Here is a 15,658-nt window from a genome sequence, read left to right as displayed (position 1 = left end):
CGTGTGTTCAAGACGGTAGAAGGCTACGTGGTTCTACAATTTACAGAAAAATTCTACAATCACTACAACTGAGCTCCATGAACAGGGAATTGCAGGGTTAACTGCAATTCCAGAAGTACTCATTAGTGATGAAAATGCCTGTAATATGAATAGTTGGTGCCAGTGCTATGAAACCTGGACTATGGAACAATAGAAGAAAGTCATTTGGTCAGATGAGTCTTGTTTCATATGTTTATAACTACTGACTGAGTTTACGTCCCAAGAGTGAAGCGTGATGGGGCTTTGGTGATTTGGTCAGCCATATTGTGGTATTCCATGGGTCTAATTAAATCAGATGATGCTGAGGGAATTAGATCAGGAAATGAGACACTTAGTAGTAAATGAGTTTTGCTATTTCGGGAGCAAAATAACTGAATATGGTCGAAGTAGAGAGGATATAAAATGTAGACTGGCAATGGCAAGGAAAGAGTTTCTGAAGAAATTTGTTAACATTGAGGATAGATTTAAGTGTCAGGAAGTCGTTTCTGAAAGTATTTGTATGGAGTGTAGCCATGTATGGAAGTGAAACGTGGACGATAAATAGTTTGGACAAGAAGAGAATAGAAGCTTTCGAAATGTGGTGCTACAGAAGAATGCTGAAGATTGGATGGGTAGATCACATAACTAATGAGGAGGTACTGAACAGAATTGGGGAGAAGAGAAATTTGTGGTGGCACAACTTCGACTAGAAGAAGGGATCGGTTGGTAGGGCGTATTCTGAGGCATCAAGGGATCACCAATTTAGTATTGGAGGGCAGTGTGGAGGGTAAAAATCGTAGAGGGAGACCAAGAGATGAATACACTAAGCAGATTCATTAGGATGTAGGTTGCAGTAGGTACTGGGAGATGAAGCTTGCACAGGATAGAGTAGCATGGAGAGCTGCATCAAACCAGTCTCTGGACTGAAGACCACAACAACAACATTATTTATTTATCCATTCCAAGATGACTGGAAGCTGCTTTGAATGCCAGTGGGTTTGCTGCTCTGTATCAGGCATGGTAACATGTTGTGCTTATGGTTTTACCATATTTTTGTGCAACACTTATTTTATTCTTGTCTGAATCTTTCTTCCATATAAACATTTCACTTCCAAATAAGGCTACATTCCAAATAAATAATCAGTAACCCCTCTGATTTATATCCAGTGTTAAAATATTTTTCTTTGCTTATAAAAACAAGAAACTTTGGGAAGTCCAGGATGGAATAACAACACAAAGGGTAGGCGCTACTCACCACATAGGTGGTGTCGACTTGCAGACAGACAATGAACAATAATGCTAGAAATATTTCAGGTTTTGGACAAAGTCTTTCTGAAGAAGTAGAACACACACATTAACACAAGCACAACTCTCATGCAAACACACACAGTCATCTCCATGCTTTAAGGCAACAGTGTCCATCCATATGCGAGTTTTTTTACTTGTTCAGTGTAGCTTTGTCCAAAAGTTGAAATATTTCTAGCATTCTTTTTCATTTTTCCTGCCTGTGACTCAACACCTATTCTATGTGGTGAGTTGCAATCTGTCCTTTCCATATTGTTGTTATTCTCCTCCAGATGTTTCTTGCTATTACCAGTCTGCAGATTGTATCCTCTCCAATTTGACCATAAGCCATTTTGTTGCCCAAACAGCAAATTTCATACATTTTTAGTTCCTAATTTCCCAATCAAATCACCAAACCACTGAAGTGCATGGCACAAGATACTTCACATTATACAACTTATGAGGGCTTCTTCGCAATCCATTTGTGTATGGGATGCAGGAAAAATGATTGTTTAAATGCCTCTGTGCCAGTTGTAATAAAGTCTAATCTTACATTTGCAGCTCTGTGAGAGCTATATGTAGTAACTATTGGTATATTCCTCACCTAATGCTAGTTCTTTAAACTTCTTAAATAGTCTGTCTCAGGATATTTGGTGCTTATGTTTAAATGTCTTGCCATTTCAGTTACTTCAACATTTCCATGTAGCTAGCCCATGGGCAAAACTGAACTGTGATCATTTTTGTTGCCCTTCGTATATGTTTACTATTCCCTAATTGTCATATTTTATATTGGTTCCAAACAGTTGAGCAATTTGTAGGATGGGTCCCATGAGTGTTTTGGAAGCAATCTTCTTTATAGACTGATTGCATATCTACACAAATTGCTATACCCAGGCACTTGCACGAGTTGATTTCAGATGTGACTCATTGATATTGTAGACCCAGGATACTATGTTTTCTATTTTGTGAAGTACACAATTTTACATTTCTGAGCATTTAGAGTTTCCAGTCTTTACACAGTTTTGAAATCTTCAAGATCTGACCGAGTATTTGTGCAGCTTCTTTCAGACAGTATTCCAATACAGATAACTGCATCATCTGTACAAAGTCTGAGATTACTATTAATAGTATCTGCCATGTTAATAGCATAATACTATTGACCTGGCTGGTTTCATACACAGACAACGTTAAGTACCTATGGCCAGATGACTCTACTGGCCTAGAGTATTTTACTCGCTGGCCACAAAATTGAGAGAACAATGTTAAGTAAGTTAATATCACTTATATAACTTACACGATGTCAGCAACAACACCAGGAAAGTTGTCTGGGTTATGAATGTTGTGTGTTTCATGTTGAATCATGGGTGTATGTGTCTGCGAGTTATTCAATATGTATCACAGGCTGGCTGAAGTGGCAGACAAAAGAAAAATGCATGATCAATACGTTTATTTCGTGCTGCAGTACTACTTTTGTGAAGCTTAACGCACACTGTGATGCAGTGTTGAGACTGGACAGTCACACCAATATTCAAGAAAGGTAATAGGAGTAATACACTAAATCACAGGCCCACATCGTTAACACTGATATGCAGCAGGATTTTGGAACATATATTGTTTTCAACATTATGAATTACCTCTAAGAAAACTGTCTATTGATACACACTCAACATGGGTTTAGAAAACATCATTCCTGTGAAACACAACTAGCTCTTTATTCACATGAAGTGTCGAGTGCTACTGAAAAAGGATTTCAGATCGCTTCTGTACTTCTGGATTTCCAGAAGGCTTTTGACACTGTACCTCACAAGTAGCTTGTAGTGAAATTGCGTGCTTATCGAATATCATCTCAGTTATGTGACTGGATTTGTGATTTCCTGTCAGAGGTCACAGTTCGTAGTAATTGACGGATAATCATCGAGTAAAACAGAAGTAAGTTCTGGCATTCCCAAGGTAATGATATAGGCCCTTTGCTATTCCTTATCTATAAAAACAATTTGGGAGCCAACCTGAACAGACACCTTAGGTTGTTTGCAGATGACGCTGTCACCCCAGCTAAAGGTGCCTTGACAGCAGATTCACACTGTCCCAAGTCCCATGATAACTCTCTTAGCTGTCTTGTCAAGATGGGGCTGTTTATAACACTGGAACAGCTGTGAACCTTAGTAGTCCAAGTGAGTAGCAATCCTGCCCAAGTCGCAGAGTATATCAAAGTCTGTGACTCAACTTTGGCTATCATTACCTAATCCTCTTTAGGCCAAAATTGTTACGAAAAGCCACCTCTTCAGTGCTAAAAGCCACATAAAGTACCTCAAAAACTCTAGCCATCGTTTTCTCAGAAACAGTTGAGTATTTGCGGATAAGCTGATACTTGTGTTCACTTATTTTGACCTCTCTTCCACTGAGCGAAGTTTCATACCTGTGTAAGTACTGCATCCAAAATGCATTTGAACCTGGTTATAGTATACTAGCCTCTGCCTCCCTACATAATCAATCTCTCTCTCTCTCTCTCTCTCTCTCTCTCTCTCAGTACTGTCCGTTGCCACACTGACGATTCCTGGGTATCTCAAGATGTCCCCTACCAACTCCTCTCTTTTATTCAAGTTGCACACAAAGCTCTTCTCCAAAATTATTCAGTTCAGTACCTCTTTGTCAGTAATATATGACTAACCTACCTAATTGTCCGCATTCTTTCTGCAGCACCCCATTTTAAAATATTCTATTCTCTCCTTGTCAGTATTGTTTATCAGCCAAGTTTCACTGCCAGCACATTTTATCTTTCTATTTTCAGTGTATCCTCCTACTTACAGTCTGTTCTAGTATTGGCACTGATATATCAACTGTCTCTTCTGCATTTACAATGTCTCCGGTTTACTAGTTCTCGTTGTTGTTAGCACTTCATTGTTAATTATTCTCTTGTACTGTTCTATACATGCTTCATTGCAGGTGTCCATCCAATTAGTGCCAAATAGTCTCTTCCTAGCTTTTCATTTCTTCGGTTATGATAGCTATATCTGCCACATTTTAAGTGTATGGTTGTATCTGCTACTGTGGTAAGAAGTAATTTTGTTTCAAAGGAAAGTTGAAAAATGAGTAAATAAAACCTAATAAATTATGAAGCAGAATTGTTGAGGACATGGGTAGACAAAAATTAAGGAGCAGGGATCAGAGAGAGATCTTTGTCCACTCTCGTCCTCACCACAGGTAGGGGGTGGGGTTGAAGGAACCTGCCCTTCCTTTTAACATACGCCACCTCTCCTTCCATGAAGAAGGAACTATTTGTTCGAGAATCTCAAGTGTATCAGTGTTACAGTTATAAATATATCACTACTACAACACATTTTCCTTTCTGGAGGTAAGTACTGGTCAGCAGAGAAGAAATTTTCTTTGTTTATATTTGAGTTTTTACACTATGGGTGTTAAATTTTCCAATTTTTTTTTTACCTTTTACAATATAGCAATTAACATCAGCAAGTTTTGCAGTTCTTACTTACAAAAGACTGCATCTCCTCAAACACACTCTACTATGGAACACGCAAACTGTTTCTCATTAAAATGAGTACAGTCTCCCATAACACCACTGACTTTACAATGAGAAACGACTGCAGACGATATGCTACACTAAACACCAGTTTCTACAGGCTGTTAGTTATCACGATGAAATCATACTCCAGTGCCTACTCTATACAAGACATGGTAATCAGAGAAGGGAAAGGAAATGCAATGAAGTCTCAAACGTAACAAATCAATAACATTTTTGTTTATTTTATAATTCAACATCTCAAGTATAAACATCCTTATATTAACATTCCCAAATTATAGAAGAGCCACAAACTATATATGGCTTACAACTACTGTACTTCCCAAGTACAAAATATACTATGTCATTTGAAAAGAAAACCTTTACCTTTATCATTTCAGTTTAAGGAGTGCAAAAAGCCCAGTGACAGCGTCAACTGACATCATCTTTTTGCAAACCCATTGTCCACAAGAGGAAAGAATCAGTTTTAATAGTAACAACTTCTTCACAGTATTTGTTTGATGTGCTTACACAACCTCCAAATTCCATGGGGGTATCATCTGCAACAGATATGACTGATGTAAAATGTGCAAGCAAGGTAAAGCAAACTCAAAATACTGACTACCACAAGTAGATTGGACAACTAAATGCAACAATCTAGTACTTTTGAGATTTAACACAAAAAACGTGGATGATGTTATGAAAGAGGAGAGGTAAAAAGAAATTCACTATTTTCTTTTTTCTGAAACTTCAAGTTGTCTCAACATAATGGAACTCTCAGATGGAAACTGGAAATACTCAGAATATTATTGACAATTATCTTTCCCACATGCAGAAACAGTGCACACTTTTACAATTTTGAAGACAGTTACAACTAGAAACAGTGTATTCCACAATGTTACTAAAATAATAGATGTATTATATCAGAAATTCTGCTACTATACAGAAAAAGTTTTTACAATAAATTGCAAAATGACACCATACTCCAATAAGATGTGCATGTAATTTTACAGTCATCACAGCAAAAGCTTTGCAATGCCAAAACAGGCAACTCCATATTAATGATTACTGTGCAATTTACACTTAAGGCCTGGCACATAGTTCATCGAACCACCTTTAAGCTTATTTCTCTGTTCCCCTCTAACAGTAAGTGGGAAAAATGAACACTTTAATCTTTCTGTGCAAGCTCCAATTTATCTTGTTTTGTTATGATGATCATTCCTCCCCACGTAGGTGGAGGTCAAAATATTTTCGCACTCCGAGGAGAAAGTTGATGATTGAAATTTCGTAAGATCTTATTGTAATGAAAAATGCCTTTGCTCTAATGACTGCAGTACCAATTCATGTATCATATCCGAGGCGCTCTTTCCCCTATTTTGCGATAGTACAAAATGAGCTGCCCTTCTTTGAACTTTTTTGATATGCTCCGTCGATCCTACCTGACGTGAATCGTAAACCACACAGCAAGACTCCAGAAGAGAAAGTAAAAGCATAGTATACGCAGTCTCTTTAGTAGACCTGTTGCATTTTCTTAGTGTTCTGCTATAAATTGCAGACATTTGTTTGCTTCACGCACAACATTATTTATGTGGTCATACCAACTTATGTTATTTGCAATTTAACCCCTAAGTATTTAATTTAATTACAGCTTTTAGATTTTTGTGATTTATTGTGTTACGGAAATTTAGCCAATTCATTTGGGTACTCATGTGGACAACTTCATGTTTTTCATTATTTTGAGTCAACTGCCACTTTTTGCACCATACAGATATCTTGTTTTAATCATCTTGCAACTTTATCATCCGATGACTATAAGATGGTAAATAATAGCACCATCTGCAAATCTAAGAGTGCTACTCAGATTGTCTCGTAAATTGTTTATGTAGATCAGGAACACCAGAGAGCCTGTAACACTTCCTTAGGGAACACTAGATGTTACTTCTGTTTTACTCTGACTTTCCATCAATTACTAAGAACTGTGACCTTTCTGACAAGAAATCATGAATCCAGCCACATAACTGGGACAATACTCCATGCATTTTGACCAGAAGTCACTTGTGAGGTACAGTGTCAAAAGCCTTCGGGAAATCTGAAAGTATGGAATCAAATTGACATCTCCAGTCAATAGCACTCATTACTTTGTGACAATAAAGGGCTAGTTGTGCACCACAATAATATTTTCAGAATACATGTTGGCTGTTTATCAATAAATCTCTCTCTGAGATGTTGAAGGACAGTATATATTCCAAAATCCTATTGCAAATCAACAATAGATATGGGCCTGTAATTCTGTGGATTACTAGTATTTTCCTTTCTTGGGTATGGCTGTGATGTGAACAACTTGCTATGCTTTAGGTATGGATATTCCAATGAGTGATTGCATATGATTGCTAAATAAGGAGCTGTTCTATCAGTGTACTCAGAGGAACTTGAGTGGTATACAATTATGACCAGAGGTCTTGCCTTTATTAAGTGATTTAAGCTGCTTTGCTACACCAAAGATATCTACTTCTAACTTACTCATAGTGGCAGTTGTTTTTGGTTTGACTTCTGGAATACTTAGTTCGTTGTCTTTGGTGAAGGAATTTCGGAAAACCATATTTTCTTACTGTCTTAGCGACACTGTCATTAGTAACATCACCATTGTTACTGCACTGTGCAGATACTGTCTTTCTACTGGTGTACTTTACATATGACCAGAATCCTTTGGATTTTTTGCCAGATTTCTAGAAAGTTTCGTTGTGGAAAGTATTGAAAGTATCTCACATTGAAGTTTGTGCTACATTTCAAGATTCTGTAAAACTTCACCAATCTTTATGATTTTGCTTTCTTTTAAGTCTGGCATGCTTTATTTGTTGCCTCTGCAATAGTGTTCTGATCTGTTTAGTGTATCATGGGCAATCAGTACCATTCCTTTTTAATTTACTTGGTATATGTCTCAATAGACGTCAATACTATTTCTTTGAAGTTAAACCACTTCCGGTCTACACTTACATACTGAGATTGGAAGACCTCAGGCAAATTTTTATCTGTTTTGTTAAATGTATTTTCATTAATGTTTGGTGGGTTTGGACATTACGGTATTCAGTCTTGCTGCAACAATGTGTATTTGTCATGATGCTCCCTATTTGCTCAGGATTATTTGTTGCTAAGAGGTTAAGTACATTTTCGCAATTATTTACACTTCAAGTGGCCTCCTGAGCTAACTGTTCAAAATAATTTTCTTATAATGCATTCAGGACAATTTTGGAAGACTTTTTGCTTACCTCTGTCTTTACACACGTATTTTCTTCAACATATCGAGAGTAAATTGAAGTTGCCACCAACTACAACTGTATGAGTGAGCTACCTATTTGAAATGAGTTTTCTTTGAACTGCTCAGCGACTGTAAAGTCGGCGAAGTGGTCAGTGAAAGGAGCCAATTATTAATTTATTCCAGTTTTCAAGTATAGCTTATACCCATACTGACTGACAGGAACTATCTACTTCGATTTCACTACAAGGTAAACTACTACTGACAGCAATAAACACTCCACTACCAACTGTATTTCATATATCCTTTCTGAACACGGTTTTTTGTAAATATAACAGCTGGACTTATCTCCAGTTTCAGCCAGATTTCCAAACCAATAATTTGAGATTCTCTGCTTTCTATTAGCACTTTGAGCTCTGGTTCTTTTCAAACGTATAGTGAAAACATTTGTAATGCATCAGATTATTTGTTTTAGTAACAAAAATAAATTTAAAATGTTACTTTCAGAATTAAAACAGCACTGTTGGAGTATAATACTTTTCGGACACTGAGTGTCAAGACAGCATCTGAGTAGAGACACGTTATTCTGCAATTATTACACTCAAGTATTGTGTACAAGCAGCGTGCAACTTTGCATGTGAGTGTGCAAGTATCTTAAATGAAATTGCCAACTGTGATAATCTTTAGAACAATGATAGGACAGCATACTCAAGTCAGTATGTCATCACACCAAGATGGATAAATGATTCCAGCACATGGCTTTGCCCTTGTGATAATTTCTGATGTGTCTTCAAAGTTAAGTCACAAAGATTGCCAACTGGTCATATGTGAAGTGCTGAAGCCTGATCATTTGTTCAGTGTTATTATACATAGATAAGCTAGAGTTCATTTTAAATCATTGTGGAAAGGCCTGTGTGTCAGCGCAAATTTTAATTGCTGGCAGTGCAAGACCAATTACTTATTGTTTTTCTTTGTGTCACCTATTTTAAATTACAAAGGGCACGAGATAGATTTCTGGTGTTCTAGAAATGGCAAATGTGCACGAATTTTCTCTTTGCAGTGAGTACTCTATTTGTGACGAGGATTATTGATTCACAATCAGGATTATATTTAACACGATTGACAAAAGTATCATTAGAGGCATGTAAGGGAAGACATCCACCCAATACTGCTGTCTGTGTTGTCATCCGAAACAACAGGTGCTACACACAACTGTAATTATCATTCCCACGATAGTGGGAACTGCTGATCAAAAGAGGTCAATGCATCTCTCAATTATATCTGACGATTCATTGCAGTTCAGATCTGTTTATTTCTGGCTAACCAATCCTACTCCCAGGCCATTCCTAATTATAATGATAACTCTCAAATACTTAGAGTGTGTAAGTACAAGAGCAAAAGAGCAGAGCTATCCTCTAGTGCCAGTTTTACGAGACAGTAAAATATCAGGGTTTGTGGCTTCGCGGCATCTTACAAATATAAGATGGCTGTTGGCATACTGTCCACCCTGGTTAATGAATAGAGTGGCATCTATATACTCAAGTAACTGGCCACTGACATCCAACCAATACTATTCTGATAAATTTACATTTAGGCTTTGTTGATATAATAGCATTCTTCCAGTCACAGTGATAGTCATTTGGTAGTAGTTAATACATTTTGCAATCCACCACCATATTTGCTAAGTTACATGTAATACAGATGGGATCAGACAAATTCTTTAGAGAGTTCAGTACATGACCTGTCTGCATCACAGACTTTTCTACAAACACTTAATATTTTTAAAGGTGTTAACAGGTATTACTTTGAGGTGTCTTCAAGAACAGTAGCCATGAAAGCCTATTCTCAAACATATAACCTGGGCACTTCACCAACTGATTAAAATGAAGAATGATATGCTCAGAACCCACATTCCCATTCACTGAAATTGCAACAGACATTTTAAAAACATAATTTATCGCCTTTTTTTACCAAATTCTCCAGTCTGAAGTATCAATTGTAATAGGGTAATTTGGATGCAAGGCGAGACAAGGAGCAGTAAATCAAATTCTTACACAATGATACCATCATTGCACACTTCACAATCCTAATTATATTTTATCTAGCAATGCTGATGACAGTGACAGTTAAAATACTCCATTTGGGGGGGGGGGGGGGGGGTGCATAATTCTAATGCATAAAATTTGCAGGGAGTGGGTCTTCTGTTTGGTAACACAGAACAGCTGCTCCGCAAGGAACAGTTTCAAAAAATTGGTGAACTTCCATGGAAACCTCAGCTGCTGTATATTTTACCTCTGCATATTATCATATGCTTTTATAGTGCCAAAGAACATGCCTCTTTGTAGGACAGCTCCCAGCAGAGCACTCTTCAGCAGGTTACCTGGGGTAGAAGAACAGACTCAACCAACACTGGAGGATGTTCCTAAGTTTCTGCGTACCAAAAAACCACATTGGGCAGTTGTTCACCATTTAGCTGACAGTTTTTCACACACAACTCTTGAGAAAAATATTAGGTCAATCTTCTGGAGTTTTCTGAGGGTCATCATAGAAGCCTCCCATTGTGAGCAACTGGCCATATGTGGATGGAAAGAAGATTAAACATTTCTTTTGATTCCTTGCACAACTGCCCTCATAAAAGCGAGTTCCGATTCCATTGGTGACAGACGTATCACCAGAATCACTATTGAATAGGCAGACAATACTTAGCCTCAGTATTTCTGTTTCAATGCATGCAAATTTGTTTCACTGTAATGACTCTTGACATGGAGGGAAAGATTTTACATGTGTACCTAATGAGAAATATTCAGCAATTTTAACTACTGAAGTTATTTTCTCATTGTGGTGTGTTTTGCTAGCTATATTGTTGATGATGGTCACCATGAGTAAACTATGACATATTATGCTCCCTTAATTTTTGGAAAAGCTTCACTCTACAATACCCTTCTTAATAGGACCAACTTCCCATGACTAAAAATTTTAGCTTTATTGAAGTATTTTTGCATGTTCCTGACATATTTTATGCTTGTCATCAAATGGTACTGCATAAACACATTTTCACACACTACACAGCAATTATTTCAGTCATCTTTTTTTTTAAGATGAACTAAAATAAGGGTTATAAAACTATAAGTACACAGAGAGAAAGATAAGTGTTTTTGGAAATAATATCCTGCGGAAGATACTTGAGCCAGTTTGTGAGAGAGGAGAATGACGACAAAAGAAAAAGGAGCTAAGGGATATATATTTAATGAACTAGATGATGATGCAGAAGCCCAGACAAAGAGCCTGACGTGGGCTGGCTGCTTCTACAGAAGGGATGAGGGATCAAGATTGAAAGAAGTGTCAGAGAAGAAACCCAAATGATGAAGACCTTTAGGCCTACCAAAAATAAGATGGAGAGACCAGGTGGCCAACTGCCAGCAAACTTTCTGTATTCAGGTATGTATCATCATCATCATCATCATCATCATCATCAAATGTACCTTTTGTTTTCTTCATTTTGTAATTAAAAACACAATCCAAAAAGCAAAAGTGTTTTGTTACCATTTTTTCTGTCTTATGTAACATCTTGTGATTGATGTTAATTCTGCCCACAATCCCACCCAACATCTGGCTAGGAGCACTGTCAAGGATTGCCTGATAACAACTGCTGTGGTTCTACATGTTGAGGTTCGTACAATTCTTGTAATCCACGAAGTTAAAGATAACACCCCTGTTCCTTACCAAAAATGGTCTACAGTCATGCTGCACAGTGTCCATAGGAATGTGCCCAGAGCTTACGGCACACTTGGCTCAAACTTACTGTACTCTGCCACGATTTGCCAAATTAAATGATTGCTTCCTCACAGTAGCAGTGACTTTTTGTTTTGTTTGTAAGTTGCAATTTGTCTCTTAATATGCACATGCTAATCATTTATTTACGGTACAAGAGACACATCAAAAATGGGTAATAAGTCTTCACTGGTATAAAACAATAGTAAGACTACAGTATTTTAACATCAATGAAACTTTTTTGTAAATTGGTGCAAACTGAATAAAACAACCAGAGTTGTGGCAATACCACTCATGAAAAATGCATCACGTAATGCTCCTTGGCACCTTGTCATCCATAAAAATACGGAAACGAAGCCCATGAATGGCTGCAAATGGTCTCCAAGCAGCTGGACAAAACCGTTTCAAGTCAATGACTGGCTCAGTTGGACCAGAGCACCCAAACCAATCAATGTAAACACTGTCCTCACCTTTATGGAGTCATCACCAGTTTGCACACTGCTGAGCTGACAACTTGAGTTCATCGCTTCGTAGAATCTGCGCCACACTAACCCTACCATCAGCTCTTACCAATTGAAATCGGGACTCTTCTCACCAGGCTAATATTCCAGGTCCAACTGATATGGTCATATGCCCAGGAGAGGCGATACAGATGTCAGTTGTTAGCAAAGGCATTTGTGTCCATCATCTGCTGCCATAGTCCTTAAAACCAAATTTCGCTGCACTGTCCTAACGGATACGTTTGTTGTACGTCTCACTTTGATTTTTGTGGTTATTTTATGCAGCATTGCTTGTCTGTTAACACTGACAACTCAATGCAAATGCAACTGCTCTCTGTCGTTACAGTGAAGGTCACTGACAACTGCATTGTCTTTTTTTGTAATGGTTTTAGGGCGCAATACTGCTACTGTCAGAAGCGCCCATTCTGTGGCTTAGGGAAGGGTAAAAAACCAAATGTTAAATCCGCAGTCATTTCCACGAATACCAACGTGCCCTGGGGTCCAGAGGAATGCCACAGAGACGCCCCACAAGAGGAGCAAGTAGAGGCTGTCCTGAATCTGGTGGACCAGAGGGTGGCCGGGATAAAGAGCTTGAAGGTTGAGAAGAGAGCTGAGTGAATCAGAGCATATAATACATTGCAGCCGCTTATGGCGACATGTATTGGACAGCCTGTAGAATAGTGTAAAGCTCTGCAGTAAAAACCGAACACTGGTCGAGAAGCCAAAATCTATTAAGTGTGTTGCCAACACTATAGGCACAACAAATGTGGTCTTTGAGACATCAGTGAAAATAAATGTGGCATCCTCTATTTGTGTGCACAGAGCAGCAAATGCCTGACGATAAACTATAGGAGAGTTGGGGGTGGTGGGTTACTATCCTTGGGAAGCTGACAAACGTCACAGAGAATGTAGGTCCACAGATTAAGCTAAGGTGGCGCCGTACCCCCATTTGTCAAAGAATTTTAGGAAAGTGGGAGGAAAGAGAATGTAGCAGTTGACAGAAGCACATTCCCGGAAGGAGGGGGGGGGGGGGAAGGGCATGGGTCGGATGGGTAGGCATGGAAGACGTGACTAGCATAACGACTCAGGACAGCTCTCCGATTGGACAGTGGAGGTTCAGCAGTCTCAGCATAAAGGCTCTCTATAGGGCTGGTGTCAGAAGCTCCAGACACCAAACGCAATCCACGGTGGTGGACAGTCGAGACGCCGAAGAATAGACGGCTGTGCAGAGGAGTAAACTACACTTCCATAGTCCAATTTCAAGCACACTAAGGTGTGATATTGGCGGAGGAGGACCACTCTGACTGCTCCCCAGGAGGTACCACTCAGAACACTGAGGGTGTTGAGGGATCGCGAGCCAAAAGATATTAAACGTGGGAAGAGCAGCACAGTTTTTTGTCAAAAAAAGTTTTGTGACATCTGAAGGGAAGGTCGACAGAGCCTAGGTGTAGGGACAGTGGAGAAAACTGTACGATGCCAAAAAGTTATACAGAGGGTCTTACTGGGAGAAACGCGGAAGCCAGTTTTGAAGCTCCATGAGTGGAAGCGATCGAGACATCCTTGAATACGTTGTCCAAGAAGGCTGGTCCGTTGAGAGCCGTCGTAGACTGTAAAATCACTGACAAAGAGAGAGCCCGAGACATCAGGAAGGAGACAATCCACAACTGGATTTATGGCGATGGCAAACAGTACAACACTCAGCACCAGCACAGAGCCCTGGGGCACCCCATCTTCTTGGGAGAAAGTACGGGAGAGAGTAGTGTTCACACGCACCTTAAATGTGCGCTATGTCATAAATTCATGAAGAAAAACGGGTAGCTGACCTCTAAAGACCCAAGACGACAATGTGCGAAGGATGCCTGTCCTGCAACAGGTATCATATGATCTCTCTCCAGATCAAAAAATATTGCTATCGTTTGGCATTTCCTGAGAAAATTGTCCATGATATAAGTGGAGAGAGCAACAAGATGGTCAAACTGCCAGAATGATGCTTTCGGAAACTGCATTGGGCAGGTGTTGAAAGGTTTTGGGACTTCAGCTACCAGTCTAAACGGGAACAGGAATTACTATGGCTTCCCGCCATCTTCTGGGAAAGGTACTGTCGGTCCAAATTCGATTATAAAGGCGGAGGAGGTAACGCAGACTACATTATGATAAATTTAGCAACATTTGGATGTTGATGCCACCTGGTCCTGAGGTGGAAAAGCGAGAGGAAGAGAGTGCATGCTGGAGTTCCTGCACAGAGAAAACAGTATTATAGCTTTTGCAATTTTGAAGGGAGAAAGCAGGACATTGCACTTCCGCTGCACACTTCTTCGTGAGAAAGTCTGGCGGGTAATTTGAAGAGTTCGAAACCTCAGCGAAATGTTGACCCAGTGAGTTATAAATGGTGGCTGGGTCCATTAAGGTATCATGCATGATGGTGAGCCCAGATATAGGGGAGAAACTAGACATGCCGGATAACCGTCGAATTCGACTCTGAACTACAGGTGAGGGAGTGAAGGTGTTAAAGGAGCTGGCAAAGAAGTCCCAGCTTGCCTTCTTGCAATCGCAGAAGGTGCGACGACATTGCGCACGTAATTGCTTATGCCAGATACAGCTGACCTATGTACGATGGTGGCAGAAAACGCAAAGAGCATGTCTCCACTTGCATATTGTGTTACAGCCTGTCTCATTCCACAAAGGAACTGGAGGGCACCGGGGGAAAGGGGAGGCATGAAGTATTGAACGTTCTGCGGCTGTAAGAATAACTTTCGTAACACGAGTGACCCGATTGTCGATGCTAGGAAATTGACGGTCATCAAATTTCACTACAGAGGAGAAAAGTGTCCCATTGGCTTGGGAAAACTTTCTAGCGACTTGCGCGCATAGATGGCAGTTGTGGCTGTAATCGAAGGACACAGGAAATCGTCACTCAAGTGCGTATCAGCAAGAGCGAACCATTCAAAGTGCTGAGCTAGAACAGTACCGACTGAAAGGTCGAAATGAGAGAAGGTTGACGTGGAGAAAGACAAAAATGTAGGTTCCCCAGCATTGAGGCAAACAATAGCTGCTTGGTAGGAAAGGTCAATCAATAGGGAGCCTCGCGGACAAGGATGTGGAGATCCCCAAAGCAGGTGGTGGGCATTGAAGTCCCCAACCAGCAAATAGGGGGCAGGAGCAGACCAAGGAGATTGAGGAGATCAGCTGTTGCCATTAGTGTGGACGATGGATTGTATACAGTACAAAGAGGGAAGGTGTATCCAGAAAGGGAAAGACGTACAGCGACAGCTTGGAAGGAACTGTTTAAGGGGATTGGGTGATAATGGACAGTAT

General features: G+C 39.5%; 1 protein-coding gene across 1 annotated transcript in view; it reads right to left on the bottom strand.

Annotated features, from left to right (window-relative positions):
• Positions 1 to 5,037: 5,037 nt before the first annotated feature.
• LOC126237494 (thiamin pyrophosphokinase 1) overlaps positions 5,038 to 15,658 on the bottom strand; it is a 50,543-nt gene continuing 39,922 nt past the window's right edge. The window contains exon 4 of the mRNA XM_049947645.1: positions 5,038 to 5,379. Within this exon, the coding sequence (XP_049803602.1) occupies positions 5,252 to 5,379 (128 nt within the window). The 3' untranslated portion in view covers positions 5,038 to 5,251. The remainder of the gene's footprint in view (positions 5,380 to 15,658) is intronic.

This window comes from Schistocerca nitens, chromosome 2 (genome assembly GCF_023898315.1).
Source record: "Schistocerca nitens isolate TAMUIC-IGC-003100 chromosome 2, iqSchNite1.1, whole genome shotgun sequence".
Classification (NCBI taxonomy): Eukaryota; Metazoa; Arthropoda; class Insecta; order Orthoptera; family Acrididae; genus Schistocerca; species Schistocerca nitens.
This window is presented reverse-complemented; position numbering and strand designations above follow the sequence as displayed.